Here is a 14,698-nt window from a genome sequence, read left to right on the forward strand (position 1 = left end):
ATGCAAAAGTGTGTTTTCTGAGTGAATAAGTGGCAGACATTTAGGTCTCATTATGCAACTGTGGATCAGAAACGCTTCAGTCTGATTGTTCTGTTTGCTCACCGGGTCCAGATACCGCCGCTAATAAAGTTCCTGAACTATAGATACAAACTAAAGGTAATCCAAACGTCCCGAGCAACAAAGACTGATATCTGCAGCACATCAAAGAAAATCAAAGATGAAACAGCAGCCAATAGGATCACATTTCATTTCCTTTTAAGCCCCTCAGAGCAGGACAATGTGTGTGTGTGTGTGTGTGTGTGTGTGTGTGTGTGTGTGTGTAAGAGAGAAAGAGAAATAGAGAGTGAGGGGAAGAGGACATAAACTACACAGCCTGGCCATTTAATGTCTCCACAGCCCCGGGCCTGTGTTAATGGTGGTTGTACAACGCATTACAGCGGTGCTTGTACCCCGAGCAGACAATTACACCGGTATTTAGCCCGTCCACAGCCCCGCGGGCTATCAGGGCACTTAGCAGCACGGCAAAGTGTGGAAGACAACCTGACAGGACACGCGGGACTTTTCTGTGAGCAACGGCCACTCAGTCAGACACACGTTCAACGACGTCCTCCAGGCCCGACGGCCCCGGCGGGAACACTGCGGGGACTCGCAGAAACAAACAGCAAACAAAATGTATTCTGAAAAACTGCAAAGATCGCAAAGTGTTTTTATACGAAGAAGTGACCCAAGTAATAACCAGGGTTACTAACAAATTTTAATATGTTTTTAAAAGTCTGTGTCTCTGAGTTTTCAGTTTTTTAAAGCTGGTAATTTCTGGATGTACATCAGTTAATTACTGAACAGTACATCTTTTCTTTTTCCTGTCCAACACTGAAGCACTTTACTGATGAGTGTATTTTTTTAACAAAGCAAACACTTTTGTGATATCAGCCATTAAATAGAACAAACATGTAGAGACAGTTAAGGTAAATGTGAACTGCATGACAGCAAACATCAACATCAATGCTGCAGACAACCTATAATCATCATAACAAAGTAAAACATCTGTTAAAATGCTACTGTACACTATCGAAAAATAAAATCGATCAAAATATCTGAAGCAAATCTACAAAAGTCTTATAGAGTATTACCTGTAACAGGTGACTCTCGTCAAACCTACAGCTGTTCATGTTTAAACAGATTAACAACACGAAGTATTAAAGAGCATGGCCCATACTCCATGAGCAATAAAAGCTCCTATAGAGCTAAATATGTGTGAACTTATTTAAGCTAAAGACAGGTGAACGTTTTTGTATTTAAAAGTACCCCAAACCCAAAGTTTTCATTCATTGTGTTGTTGAACTGTAGGTTGCGTTGCTATTGTTCATGTGAATGTATGTAGCCAATGAGCATACGCATAAAGAGGGAAGTTTTCCTCTGTATTTGGAACCACAACTATCGCCCCCTGGTGTCTAATAGAAAGAATACAGGTTTAAGGCATCTCCATGTTGGCTTTGCCTGTCGGACCAGGAAGCTACGTCCATCTTTTTGACTCTCTAAGCAGCCTGAGTTGTGCACCTGCAGACATCACATTAGGGACATCCACTCCCAGTGACATCATAAAGATCCATGTGTGGAGAACATAGACTGAATTACAGCATTTAGAGCAAAAAGACAAAATAAGCAAATGTCCAACTTCAATTTGTACATTTAAATCTGAAGCCAGCTACAATCACAGTATGTTCCTGTTTATCTACTAAACAACACCCCAACTTTTTCCTGTGTGTCACAGAAATCATATAGAGAGCTTTAACTGCCATAATCAATACAAAAGTTTTGCTTCCTACAGCAACCGTTTGTTTTTGTTGCAACGCACGTAGCTGAGTGATGTTGTCAGCCTGTCAGTGACCAAGGAAATGAACTCTGGCTGCTACATGACATGAAACAGCACTCCCTCTGAAAAGGTCACCTCCTGGGTTTCAGGTACCGATTTGTTTCAGGTTTAATAAATCCAAAAGAGCGAGAGGCCCTGCCGACATCTCGGGAATGAGTGCGGCCCGAGTGTGTGTGTGTGTGTGTGTGTCTGTGTGTGTGTGTGTGTGTGTGTGTGTGTCTGTGTGTGTGTGTGTGTGTGAAGGGACGTTCTAACTCTTTTTGTGAGTGTAAAGAAATCTGATCTGAAAGCAGGTAAAGCCCATTTTACACAGGACACAAAGAAACTTACTAAAGCCAATCTCTCCGCCGTTTGTTTCCCCGCCTGTTACTGTGGGGGTGCGCGAGGAGGGGAACGCCCGAAACGACAGACTTTATACGCAGTAACTCACGCTGGCGTACAGTACAGTGTAGACCGAAGCAAGAAAAATCAATAGAATATCATCTAGAAAGATAGTAATGGATTTCTAACTTAATGGGCTTACACAGGTCTATCGATTAGCAGGATTAACATCTGCAATAGCTCAACAATCTGATTTGCATTTAAATGACTGCACGCCGTGCTGACACCAATATAACAAAAACAGACAAACGTACAGTCAGACGGTCGAGGTCTAAAAACCGAGTCAGTGGAGGTGGAAGGAAAGTTGCTGACAGCTCGCAAACTTTGGGCTCTGGTGAATTTTGAAAAAGTCTACACAAGGACAAAAAAGAAAGAACATAAACACCGACGGACCGGGCTCGCGGCTGTCTCCCGTAAGACCGAAACCGCCATAACTCTTTTCGGGCAGCTCATCTGAGCCTCCTCGGATAGATCTTAGCGAGGAAGCGGGGCGGGTGTTTGCGGTTTGTGTGTGTCTATATGGAGTGATGAGGGGTGGGGGTAGTGCGAGGTGAGATGTTGGGAGGGCAGCGAAGTGGGGTGGGAGTTTGATGGACTGCACTGTCACCTCCCGCTCGGCGATTTACGGCGGCGGGGCTGCTGACGAGCGCGGGCAGTAAACAGGCCGGCCGGGGGCGTATTTCACACAGAGCTGGCTTTTATGAAGAACACCGGGACGGCTCTACCCACAGCTCCGCCCGGACCGCCGTGACGGATGGAGAAAGACGCATGACAAGCTTCATCATTGTTTGTAAATCTTAACTGTTCCCGCTCACTAACTCCAGAAGGCAATTTTGCGGAGACAGCGGGGCCTGAGAAGGGGGAGGGCGAAGAGGGGTGGAGGAAGAAGAGGAGGAGGCAAGGAGGGGAGGGGAAAGGACAACGTGGCACTCCTGAAGGTTATTTGGATCTCTGTATTTGGCCAAATGATTAGCCTTATCCTGGGAGGGAGATAAATCTGACAGGGTGCTGCTTGGCTGCCAGGTGGAAGGGAGGGCAGCGAGGCTCGCAGCTCACAGCCATTTCCTCCTCGTCGACTGATCCGGAGATGCTCCAGATGCACCTTCAGTCACAGCAAAGCCGTTTCTGAAATGCAGACCTGAAACCAGAACTTATATCCTGGATTATATCTCTACCACCAAAAGCTAAAAATGACTGTTTTGACTTTAGAACAGTAAAAATGTCCAATTTCAAAGAGGCGTCGTCAAAGTGTTCAGTTTATTCAGTAATCAGTCCAAAATCAATATGGGAAGAAAATTAATCCTCAACTATTTATTTATAAATGTAAAAATTAATTGATTAGTTATTAACCTTAAAATGAGTCATTTTTTCAGGTTTTCTTGCTTCTGGTTACTGCATAAAGTAAGACAAATTATTTTAGGTCAATTATTGGACTTTCTGACAAATTACTGATTAATGATTAATCGACTGCTGTTACATAATAATTAAAGTTCTTATCCAAAAGTTATCTTTAGGAAAAGAGTGAATTTCATTGATTACACTGAATTTCTCTGTTTAAATACGACGACAGTAACGCTGTGACAGTTAGCTCACGATACAAACGATGATGTCATTCTTAACAGGCTGATCCATGATGAAGCGATCAGATCTGTAGTAAAAATACATTTCACCCTGTTTCTGTTGTGCATCCCTCTAAAGAAAAAACACGTTATGAACCCGATCATCCATTTTCCTAAGTGCTTGTCAGATTCTGGAGCCTATTTCAGCTGCCGTGGAGCGAGAGGGGGGGGTGCTCCCTGGACACCTGGTCGCCGGTCTGTTGCAGGGGTAACACACGAGTCACACCTATGACCAGTTCAGAACCACCATGTTTAATGTGTCTTTGGACTGTGGGAGGAAGAGTACCCTGAAAGAGTAGAGGAAGAAGAGTACTGTAGAAGAGTGAGCAGACATAAAAGGTCTCAGCTGGGCGGTGGATTTTGAATCAGGACCTTCCTGATGTGAGGCCACAGTAGTGACCACTGCACCACCGTGCACCTGAAGGTATGAACCAGAACCATGGCTGTGAACTGAGGTCCAAACCAAACTGTCACAGTACACAGACATTTTCTCTTCCTCATCATTTGAACTCCAAATGAGCTAAACTAAAAATCAGAAACATGATTTTACACCAAAATAACAAAGAGAAAACCAGCAATCATATCTGTGTTTTATTATGAGTCTTTATTTCCAGTCTAACGATGGTAGCCTAAACTTCCATCAACATCAAGTTTTCATGTTTTCATGTGTAGATAAAAAACAAACATTTTTTATCTGCCACCTCCTGAGCCTCTGATGATGCAGGGCTGTGTATAAAAACGTTTATAATCCTGAAACGATTAATGCAGTTGTTCAAGTAAAGCTGAAAGTGTTCACTTCTTGGCAGTTTCAGTTGACATGCACACAGAGCCAAAGCTACAAAAATGGTCATTGTCCAAAAACTTGCTGATAAGATGTGAATGAGCCTCAGCAAAGCTCAAGGCCGCAGCCTGACACATGCACACTCCTGTTTACAGAAGCACAGGAGTAATCTAACTAGCGGCATATTAAACGCAGCCTTGTCTGCAGAAACACGCTTTATCTTCCAGCTCTGGGAGACACGGCGCACACCCACACACCAAGTTTGGTTGTGTCTGAACTAAGCAGGCATGATGACAATAAGCTGAGTCAAGGAAAAACATTCTCCACCCGACAGGCCTCCCTTTTAGACACTTAGTTACTTCTTCTGAGAACCACATTATCAGAGCTTGTGCAGCAGTAGCTGCATATTAGCCCACAGCAGACGCCACTCTCCCCACCGATGGAGGCAGATATCCTCTGTGCCTGAGTCTGTCAGAGGCTTCCTCCTGTTAGTGAGTCTGTTCCTGTGTTTTTATTATAATGGCCCATTATCTGATTAACAGCAAACACCTGTCAAGTGTTTCAACAGCCAATATTCCCTAATTGGAATTCTGCCGGGTGGATGGGAGTGAACATTTTGAAAACACTGGTTTTTGTACCTGATGAAGGTCGGCTGAAGTGAAACATGATTTAATAAAATATGAGAAACGAGACAGCGTGGGGAGGTTCTAGGTTTATCTTTACTGTAGATTTTACCTTTTTACAATAAAATGAAGATCTAAACAAGCAAACGATAATATCTGATGTTCATGGAGAATAATTTATTTATTTATTTTTTTATTTTATTTTATTTAATTTTTTTTTTCTTTTATTTCTTTTATCTTTTATTTTTATTTTATTTTTTTTTGGAGAATAATTTATTAGTCAATTTAATCAGTCTAATGGTCAAAACTGAGCACAGTCTAACAGACACGTGCCCACAAACACTGTTGTGTATTTAAGAGGCATGAAAAAATATAGAATCATATCATTCAACAGGAAATACCTGCACACTGAAGTTACACAAGGTTGGGCTAGCAACCTTCTTTCCTCGCATGCTAACCATCGGTTTAACGCCTGTGCAAAAACAGCCCTTCAAATGAGTGTTTTATGTCCCTGATGTGTTGGAGGAGAACAGGTACCTGGGCTGAGATAAGCAGGCTCTGTTTCCTGTGGCAGCTCAGATCCTTCAAGCAAAATCACATTTGTAAGAGAGCAGTGCAGATGTCACCAGGACGAACACTTACAAGTCTGAAAATGCCATCAATGTTGTTTCTGTTCTGTACCGTTTGTACATTAGGTGAAGGGACAAGGTCCTTACAGCTGAATAAGAAGGAAGTCCACAAGCACAGGAAAAACTACACAGCTTAAAGACCTGCATCCAGAATTCATGCTGCATGAGTTCATGAGTCCCTGAAATGCACATTTTTGTGTGAGACAGCAGGCAGTGTCGATGTGGAATCAATCAAAATGTTTGCAGCAGCTAACATTAAACACTTTTGCTAACATAAAGTAACTGTAACGTTAGCATGCTACTCAGGAAACATCCTCACAGTCTGTCATTTCAAATAAATCATCAACCATCGTGTCAGTGTTTTAAATGACAGCTCTTCTTTGCACTGCGCTCTGCTCTGTACCTCCCTCTGCTATACTGAGCCACTTTAATGTCTTTGGGGATCTGCTGTGCTGTTTTTATTACATTCAGTAAGCCACTAAGGCTGTTTCTGTCTTTAAAAACACATCAGATCATTTAATTTCTAAAGTCAAGAAGCTAAAAATCCGATTAATGAAAAAACGTCTCCAGGTATAAGTGATGCAAGTACACGCTTCCTGATGAGAGATCCTAAACTAGAATAAAGGTGAAAGAACCCGACTGAGGCAGGCTGATTCTCTGCCACTAACTGTGGGGCCACCCACAGAGAGCGTTGTTATCTTGTAATGGAGCATGGCGATTCACAGCAGGGGGCTGACGTGGGACCCCCACAGGAAAAGGACAGGTGAAAGTCATAAACAAATACAGACACAAGGAGAGACGTGGGGGTCTTTAGGTTTGCGATGCTGGTGGTGTCAGCGCTCCGTTTCATTGAAAGAAGGATATTTATGTTGTACTGTTGATGCTTTTCCCCTATATCCTTTATATATGAGCAATAATATACAAAACAACCTTCATCTTTAGTTCTTAAAAATAAAACAAACCCAGTTTTTAGATGTATGCATGAAGGGAACTGAGCCAAAGGGTAAGAAAATGGATCAAATTAACTCACAGTGTTTTAAATCTCTGCAACCAAGATGCACCTATGATTCATTTTCATTTATTCCTTCATTTTTTATCATTAGTTATTATTAATCTCTGGCTCTCCCCCTCTGCGTGCCTTTTGTCCTGTCTCCCTTTCCTTAACCCAGCCTTCTTCCTGTTAAAAGTGAGTTTTTCCTTCCCACTGTCGCCAAGTGCAAGAAAAGGAAAAATGGATTATCCTGTGCCAAGAGTGCCAGAAATAGTTCAAAGAAAACTTTAGTTTTTATTTAAGGCTTTATAGAACTGAATCTTTGCAATGTGCAAAGGTTTATAAGAGGCAAACACACGAGGAAAAAAGAGATTTTTTATGCTAATTGCTACAGAATTTATGTAACCTACAGGTTTATGATTCTAAATATATCAGAGGATCACAAAAATGAGGGAGGTGTGGGTTAGAACAGCCCAGATCTGTACAGGTAACAGATGTGAATACAGAACATCAGTCCAACAGTCCGAGCATGAAGTTTTAACACTGACTCAGACGCAGCTCCATCACAGGGAGACGAGCACCTTCTGTCAAGGTGTGGGTGCGTCAAGAGAAATGAACAAAGACTGAGCACTCAACGCAACAACAGTGCCGACAATCACAAAACAAACACTACAAAAGTGAAACTGGAAGGCAGACGCTTCAAATTAAAACAGGAAGTCACCAAAAAAACAACAAAAACAGTCCGAGATCCTTCGAGGGAACAGAAGCTACAACAAATAATAAAAATCACCAAAGAAAACGTAAAGAAACACAAAATCAAGACAAACCCTACAGTGACATAAACAAACAAAAAGAAGTTATCGCATATATTAACCCAGACCTCAAGAACTGCACCAAACCCTGGGAACATGAAATTTACAGGCCCAGATACTCTTAATCAGAAACCTCAATGTCTCAGTCGAACCAGCTTTTGCAGTCTCACTGTGCTCATGCAAATGTGAACCTCTGCATGCTGGAGTCCTCTGTTATTAGCAAGTTTATCTGAGAGGCATGAGTTGTTAAGATTATGTCATGTGCTCTCTGAACACTAATCTAATAACGACGTCCACTGCAGAGACAGAATTCTGTCACTGATCTGAAGCTTATCCTGCCTGAAAACCATCAAACAGCAGATCCTTTAAAATGTCCTTAATTTCCATTTAGCCTTATTGATCGACCAGCCTCCCTTTATCTCTTCTGCTTTATGCTGGATCTTCTCTCTTATCATGCACTTACATGCAGTCTTTACAAAGTTCCAAAAACACTGTGCTGAACATGTGAAGCAACACATACACAATCTGATGAGCCCACATTCACAGGTATGAGAAAGGCAGAAAATCCAAGCCACCTCTGTCAACAGCCACGTTAAGAAGAGATCAGCGTCTGAGATTGGCAAGTGCCAGAAATCGAGTGCTGCAGAGATCAGGGGATCAAATCTACTTCATCTTTAAACATGCCAAAAAGAAACAGAGCAGCACTGTATTTAACTTTGTAGCTTCAGAAACGCTCGGGTCAGACCCGCTTTCACAGAACTGCATCAGAAGCAGGAAGTAAAAAAGTTTAGTCAAAGTAAAAAGTACATTTTATGGCGCTCTGGATTCGAGTGCAATCCTCCCTTCGATGTACTGTTGATAAAGTCTGGGTAAAGGTTTATGGAGCCTGAGAAGTGTGTGTCTGGTGTTGTTGTGTGTCACTCACAGGCTGCCATGGTCTCAGAGCAGCTGTTATTGTTGTCATCCAGGCTAAAGAAGGGTGGCACACAGCTGGTGGAGCCCAGGCCCTGAGTCAGGTAGGTGGCTGCTGGGTAGTAGGAGTGCATGCGGTACTGAGACGACACGCTGTGGCTGGGCAGGCGGCCATCACCATGAGGCATCTGCTTTATGCAAGTAAAACACAAAAACAGGTAGTTTCAGATTAAAAACATACAAACTTTGCATGCTGTGAATAAACAGCAAAGGTCCAGGAAGTGGAAGCCTGGAGGTCCTCTTTAATCCACCAAAGATAAAAACTGAATTAAGGTCAGTTCATGCTGGGGTCCCCGATGGGCAGAAACGACACCATCATATGACAGGATGACGACAGAAAATGCACGAGGTAAGACATTAAATGTTTTAATTATCGGATTTTTAATATGATATTAAATATATATTTTTTGCCTCCAGACAAACATATTCGTAACATTTGTTGTGTGCAGTTATTTATCTACTTGTTTACGCTTGGATCAGCTGGTTGTTTGTTTGTTGCTATTGGGGAAGTTGCAGAACGCCCTCTGGTGGACAAACTATACAATGTCACTCATAACATAGTTGAAGGGTGTTTCTCCTGTCGCTTCTTTGTTATAAATGGTAAATGGCCTATATTTGCATAGCGCTTTACTAGTCCCTAAGGACCCCATTCACACACTGGTGATGGCAGCTACATTGTAGCCACAGCCACCCTGGGGTGCACTGACAGAGGCGAGGCTGCCAGACACTGGCGCCACCGGGCCCTCTGACCACCACCAGTAGGCAACGGGTGAAGTGTCTTGCCCAAGGACACAACGACCGAGACTGTCCAAGCCGGGGCTCGAATCGGCAACCTTCCGATTACAAGGCGAACTCCCAACTCTTAAGCCACGATCGCCCCATAAAATGCAATAATGATAGATTAGCAAACAGCTAAAATTTAAATCAGTCTACATTTGGTTTTGCTTACGACGAAAATGTCCTGATCTTTAATGCTCACACTGAAATCTTAGCTGGACACAAGGGGATTTTTTTCTGAGGCGTTTAAATACTTACCGTCTGAGCTGATGGCTTGGTAGTTACATCATGAGATTAAAAAAACTGAGCTTAAAGACGTGCAGATAAAAAACTGGAGGGTTTTGTAGGAACTGCTCAAAAGAACAAAGAACTGCAGCATTAAAAAGCAAGAAGCCTCAGTTTGTGCACATATACTTTAAAAAGTCTTTCCTGTGACTTTTGCTCCCGTGAGCCAAACACCAGCCGATGGTTCCAACAGAGGCTATAACCATACTGGGGTCACATGATCTTAAGATCTGCACTTGAAATAAAGATTTTATATAAAATACTGTTTATTTCCTGCAGTTCTGTGAGGTTACATTGGTTTACACAGGCTTTATGACTTTCATCAGAACATCAGAGCCTGCTAACATCGCCACTGGATATATTTATAATACAATATAAACACCGGTGTTCTCTGAGTCCACTCACAGATTCTGACTGTAAAATCCTTCAACTCATACATCAGATTTTCACAGGCAACACTTTAACAACTCGGAGTGACAGGATGAAATACAGCCGTAAAATAATATATGACAGAAAATTAGCAGTGTCTGATTTCACAGTCCCGCGGCTTGTTCTAAAAATGTGCTGCAACACCCAGAGCTGGCTTTCCTCAGTCCTCTGAAAACTTTAAAACGAGCTGTCTACTCAGCAGCAAGGCCGCCTCGCTGAGGGTTTTCAATTTCATTTTTATGGAATTTGATTTCTGTCAGGCTGTAATACGTCACCCGTATTGTCCACACCATCGGTTCTGCGACAGCTTTATAAACTGTTATTTAAGCTACACTCGGCTCCTGTATTAGGCCGTGAAAAATACAATAGAGATTGGAACTGGAGTCTTGAAAGTGCACCGCGCTGATGGTTAAGAGGGACACACGGAGCACCAAACAAAACTGAAAGTTGCTTGCCGAGGCTGAGTATTTGTGCAAAGGAAGCAACACCAACGAAGAAGTAAAGTCAGGAGAAATGATCACAAACACTTTCAAAATGTGTCGGTTAAAATAATTAAAGCAGCTCAAAACACCCAGACGATAACCAGCTGCCTGGATTGTACCGTCCTTCAGATACGTGACCACAATCAGCCTGTTTATTCACACACACCACGAGGTTATGATACGTTTTCATGAAGCAACATTTAGGAGTACTCCCAGAGAAATCTGAATACCACTGCTTTACCGGTTTATTTCCAGTTTACTGTGTTTTTCTGTGAACAGTGTAAGTTTTCATTTCAAATGTTTATGATTATGTGCTATAAATAAACTGTGTGTGTCCTCAGTGAAAGTGCAGCTTCCCCCTAACACGCTCACCTAAAGCATCAAACTTGGGAGCAATACAGAAACAAAAACACGAGTTTAATTAAGTCACTAAGTCAAGCTTAGCTTTAATTCCAGGCTGATCAGCTGATCCCAGTGCCAGCTGATACCCTTCTACTATCTTACTGATGAATCTAATAAAGTGTCCTATTAACCTGCATTATTAGCCCGCCATCATTCTCACTGGTGCTCGCTCTGGTCTGTGCAGGGGTCGCGCTGCTGTTTCTTAATCTTTTCCACGTGGATGCATTTTTTTTGCAGTAATTTAACACGTTATTGTACTAAATTCAGTAACTCCATTACAGGTACAAATATGCTGCCATTTGCACTGCAAAGCATCTTTAATGATCTGCATGAAGGATGAGCAGGAAAAATCAAAGCCGACTCCAGTTCATGTGGAGGGAAGGAAAGGAGACATGGGCATGAGTTTTACTGACAATGGAACAATTCCCAGTCAGGGTTCTCAAAGTGTGGTCTGCAGGCCAGCAGCAGCCCTCAGTAACAGTCTGTGGAGCCTGTAAGCGAATGAAGAAACTGCTGCTCAGTTTTTACTAAGACTGCAAAGCGCAGTTTAACATCAAAGCAGCATTTCTTTAAAATATTAAGACTTCTGTGGTCAAGACTAAAATATAACAAGGGTCATAAAGGCCACAGCTACAAACTGGACGTGTACATGCAAATGTGTCCCAGTGTCCGTCTGTCAGGTCAGGCGTGTAGCATCGGCTCTCCTGTGGTCCTGCTTTCAGCAGTGGACAGACCACATGTGCAGTTTTTGCCTTATTTGCACTCAGTCTGGAGAACACCTGGATGTCCACCAACTAAAGCAATTTAAACAAGTCACATGTCAGACAGCAGTGATATTAACCTCCTAGGACCTGCCGTCCACATATGTGGACATCACATTTTTGGTTATTTAGACCAAAATACTCAATTTTGCTCTACTTGGGCCTGATATCCACTTACGAGGACATTATACTGCTACTGTTCTATCAAAATTTTAAATGAATGTCCTCATTTGTGGCTCTCATTTTTCTTAAAAACAAAAATATGGTAAAAAAAAAAAAATCTGGCAATTCTTTGTTTTTACATTCATCGGGCCCCAATATGCCCAAATATCAAAGAGAAATTAAAAATGCATGTCGTGGAAGAGTTCGGGTCTTAATAGGTTAATATTGAAATAAATGGCGAGTGAGGAGAAAGCCACCATTATCGCCATGACATTAACAACAACTTGTGCCAAACGTGTAAGACGGCTGTACGCTGCGGTTTGCTCACAGACCTACAGTGCCTCCTCTGAACTACCCAGATAACTCGCTGAGTCCTTAAGGAGGGGCTTCCTTACCTCCCTGAGAGGGCCTGTCTTCTTATCTGGCACCATCTCCTGTCTGGAAGCTCTACACTACCCTTATATTATCATCATCCACCTGCATGACAGCCAAGCATCACTGAGTGCACAGGAGAAAAGGAGGAGGCAGATGGCCTTCCACTGATAAAGACCACATTGTTTCCTCTGGTGTTACAGAGGGAAGAGCTCAGGACCTACGCATCACTTTATTATGACGCATTAGCTTAATGATTTTAAGGGAAATGCATATTTCACCTCAGTCATGAGTGAGGCGTTAAGAAGTGCCAATAAAACATGAAACAGAACAGACGAAAACAAACTGGCACAAAGCAGATGCAGAATTATAAAAACTAACAAAGTCTGACTTGAAACTTATTGTTCGTAACTTTCATGGATAGAATTTCCAGGCGCAGCAAAGTGTGGCAGGTGGTTTCTGGCTCGGTGGCCTCGGGATCACCTCTGTGCTTTCTGCCGATCTTCTGGCTTTATCAGGAAGTGACCTCTCACTTAAACTGGAGGGTTTGCAGCCAAGTGTGAAGCAGCTGGGAAGAGAAGTCTGAGGCCAGAAAATGGTGCGTTTGGGAGGAGTTCAAGTATCTCTGGGTCTGGTTCACAAGTGGGTGGAGAGCGGAGCAGGAGATCGACAGATGGAGTCAGCGGGGATCTGAACGCTGTACCAGTCTTTATGGTGAAGAGAGCTGAGTGTGAAATCAAGCTGTCGATTTACTGCTCAGTCTACATTCCTGCCCTCGCCTACGACCAGAAGACTGAGATCGTGGATGCAAGCAGTGGTATCAGGGGTCTCAAACTCACGGCCCGGGGACCACTTGGGGCCCACGTCACCCCTACTTGGGGCCCGTATATTGACGTGAAGAAATATAATGCAAGGAGAATTTGTTTGTTGTTGAGTCCAATGTTAAAATATGAAGGCAACATGAACAGGTAGTAAAACATACTGAGGGAATGGCTGTGTTGGTTCACTGAAAGAGTGAAAAACTAATGTGTACACTTACATCGCACTTTTATTTTGTTGAATACGAACTAAATTAGAGCAGAAGTGCTGCCCCGTGTCCGGCCAGACTGAGAGAACTAATGTGTTTATTTAATAGTTCAATGAAAGACTTCAGTTAAAATCTGGGTTCATGTTTGCAGTTTTGTCTTGTTACACAATATTTGAAATATTAAAAAACAAACATTTGTGGTTCTTTGTTTCTTTGTTTATTTTGTACTACTTGAACACTACAGTGACCCTCCAATGAGACGACAGTGCCAGCAGGGGCCCACAGCTCATTTAAGTTTGAGAGCCCTGCTCCATATAGCAGTCCCTGAGAGGGACTCAGAGTAAAGCTGCTACTCTTCTATATTAAAGGAAACCAGATGATGTGGTTTGGGCATCGTAGGAATTATAGTCCAACCAGTAGGAGACCACAGGAAGACCTCGGGCACACTGGTCAGATTATGTTTCTCAGCCGGCTTGGTAACACCTCAAAGCTAGAGGAGGTCCCTGCTTAGACTGCTGCCTCTGAGATCAGCCGCAGAATATGGATGTATGGCTGAAAACCAGTGTTTAAATTAAAAAATGTATAAGACCCACCAAGATTATTCCCACCGTGAGCCCACAACTACAACAACAAATGAACTGCACAGATGTTTCTCCTGTTACACACTTTGTCAGGAGTTTCCTGCCTCACAGTGAATAAAACCATTTCTTAGCTCTGACGATTTCACAGTAGATCCATCCACAATTAATGAAACCATGCTGGTGATTCGCCTTTGCCATCACCTCTGTCAGCATCAACAGATTTATAGATGTGCATAGTGTCATTTATGCACTCACAATGAGATGTTGTATTTATAAAGGGACACCTTCAGAAGAACCCAACGAATGAAAAGTTAAAGACTGTTGGGCTTGCATAAACTCAGACATGCTCTCTGCATCGTGCAGAAACAGGACAGCGATAACTGCTTTGCATCACATATGGAGACAAAATCTAAAGTGAGCAACTCAAGGACTTGCTTCAGTTTGGGATACTAAAATTGGAATGCAGCCCACTAAACTGGAGGTTTAGGACAGGTAAAGGAGACAGGAGACACACAAGAGTTTGCTTCTTTTTTCTTTTAACCAAATGTTAAAATCAGGTAATGAACTATTTCATCCCACCTTTCTACTTATAGACTATTATTTATTGAGTGTTTGCTGCTCTAAAACGCATCTTCATTAAATCAGCTCCTCGCACAAATACAAAAAATCTGCCTGTGATATTGAATAACCACAGCACGTAGCCCTCTCAACCTGACAACTTCACTGAAAATATCATAAA

At 42.5% G+C, this 14,698-nt stretch overlaps 1 protein-coding gene across 2 annotated transcripts in view; it reads right to left on the reverse strand.

Moving 5' to 3' along the window:
• The window catches only part of dmrt1 (doublesex and mab-3 related transcription factor 1), a 37,807-nt gene that overhangs the window by 12,101 nt on the left and 11,008 nt on the right, over positions 1 to 14,698 (reverse strand). Inside the window, exon 4 of one of the 2 annotated variants that reach the window (XM_013270911.3) lies at positions 8,635 to 8,812. In XM_013270911.3, the coding sequence (XP_013126365.1) occupies positions 8,635 to 8,812 (178 nt within the window). The remainder of the gene's footprint in view (positions 1 to 8,634; positions 8,813 to 14,698) is intronic. The other variant, XM_013270912.3, reaches the window with a different exon arrangement.

Source organism: Oreochromis niloticus, linkage group LG12 (genome assembly GCF_001858045.2).
Source record: "Oreochromis niloticus isolate F11D_XX linkage group LG12, O_niloticus_UMD_NMBU, whole genome shotgun sequence".
Taxonomy (NCBI): domain Eukaryota; kingdom Metazoa; phylum Chordata; class Actinopteri; order Cichliformes; family Cichlidae; genus Oreochromis; species Oreochromis niloticus.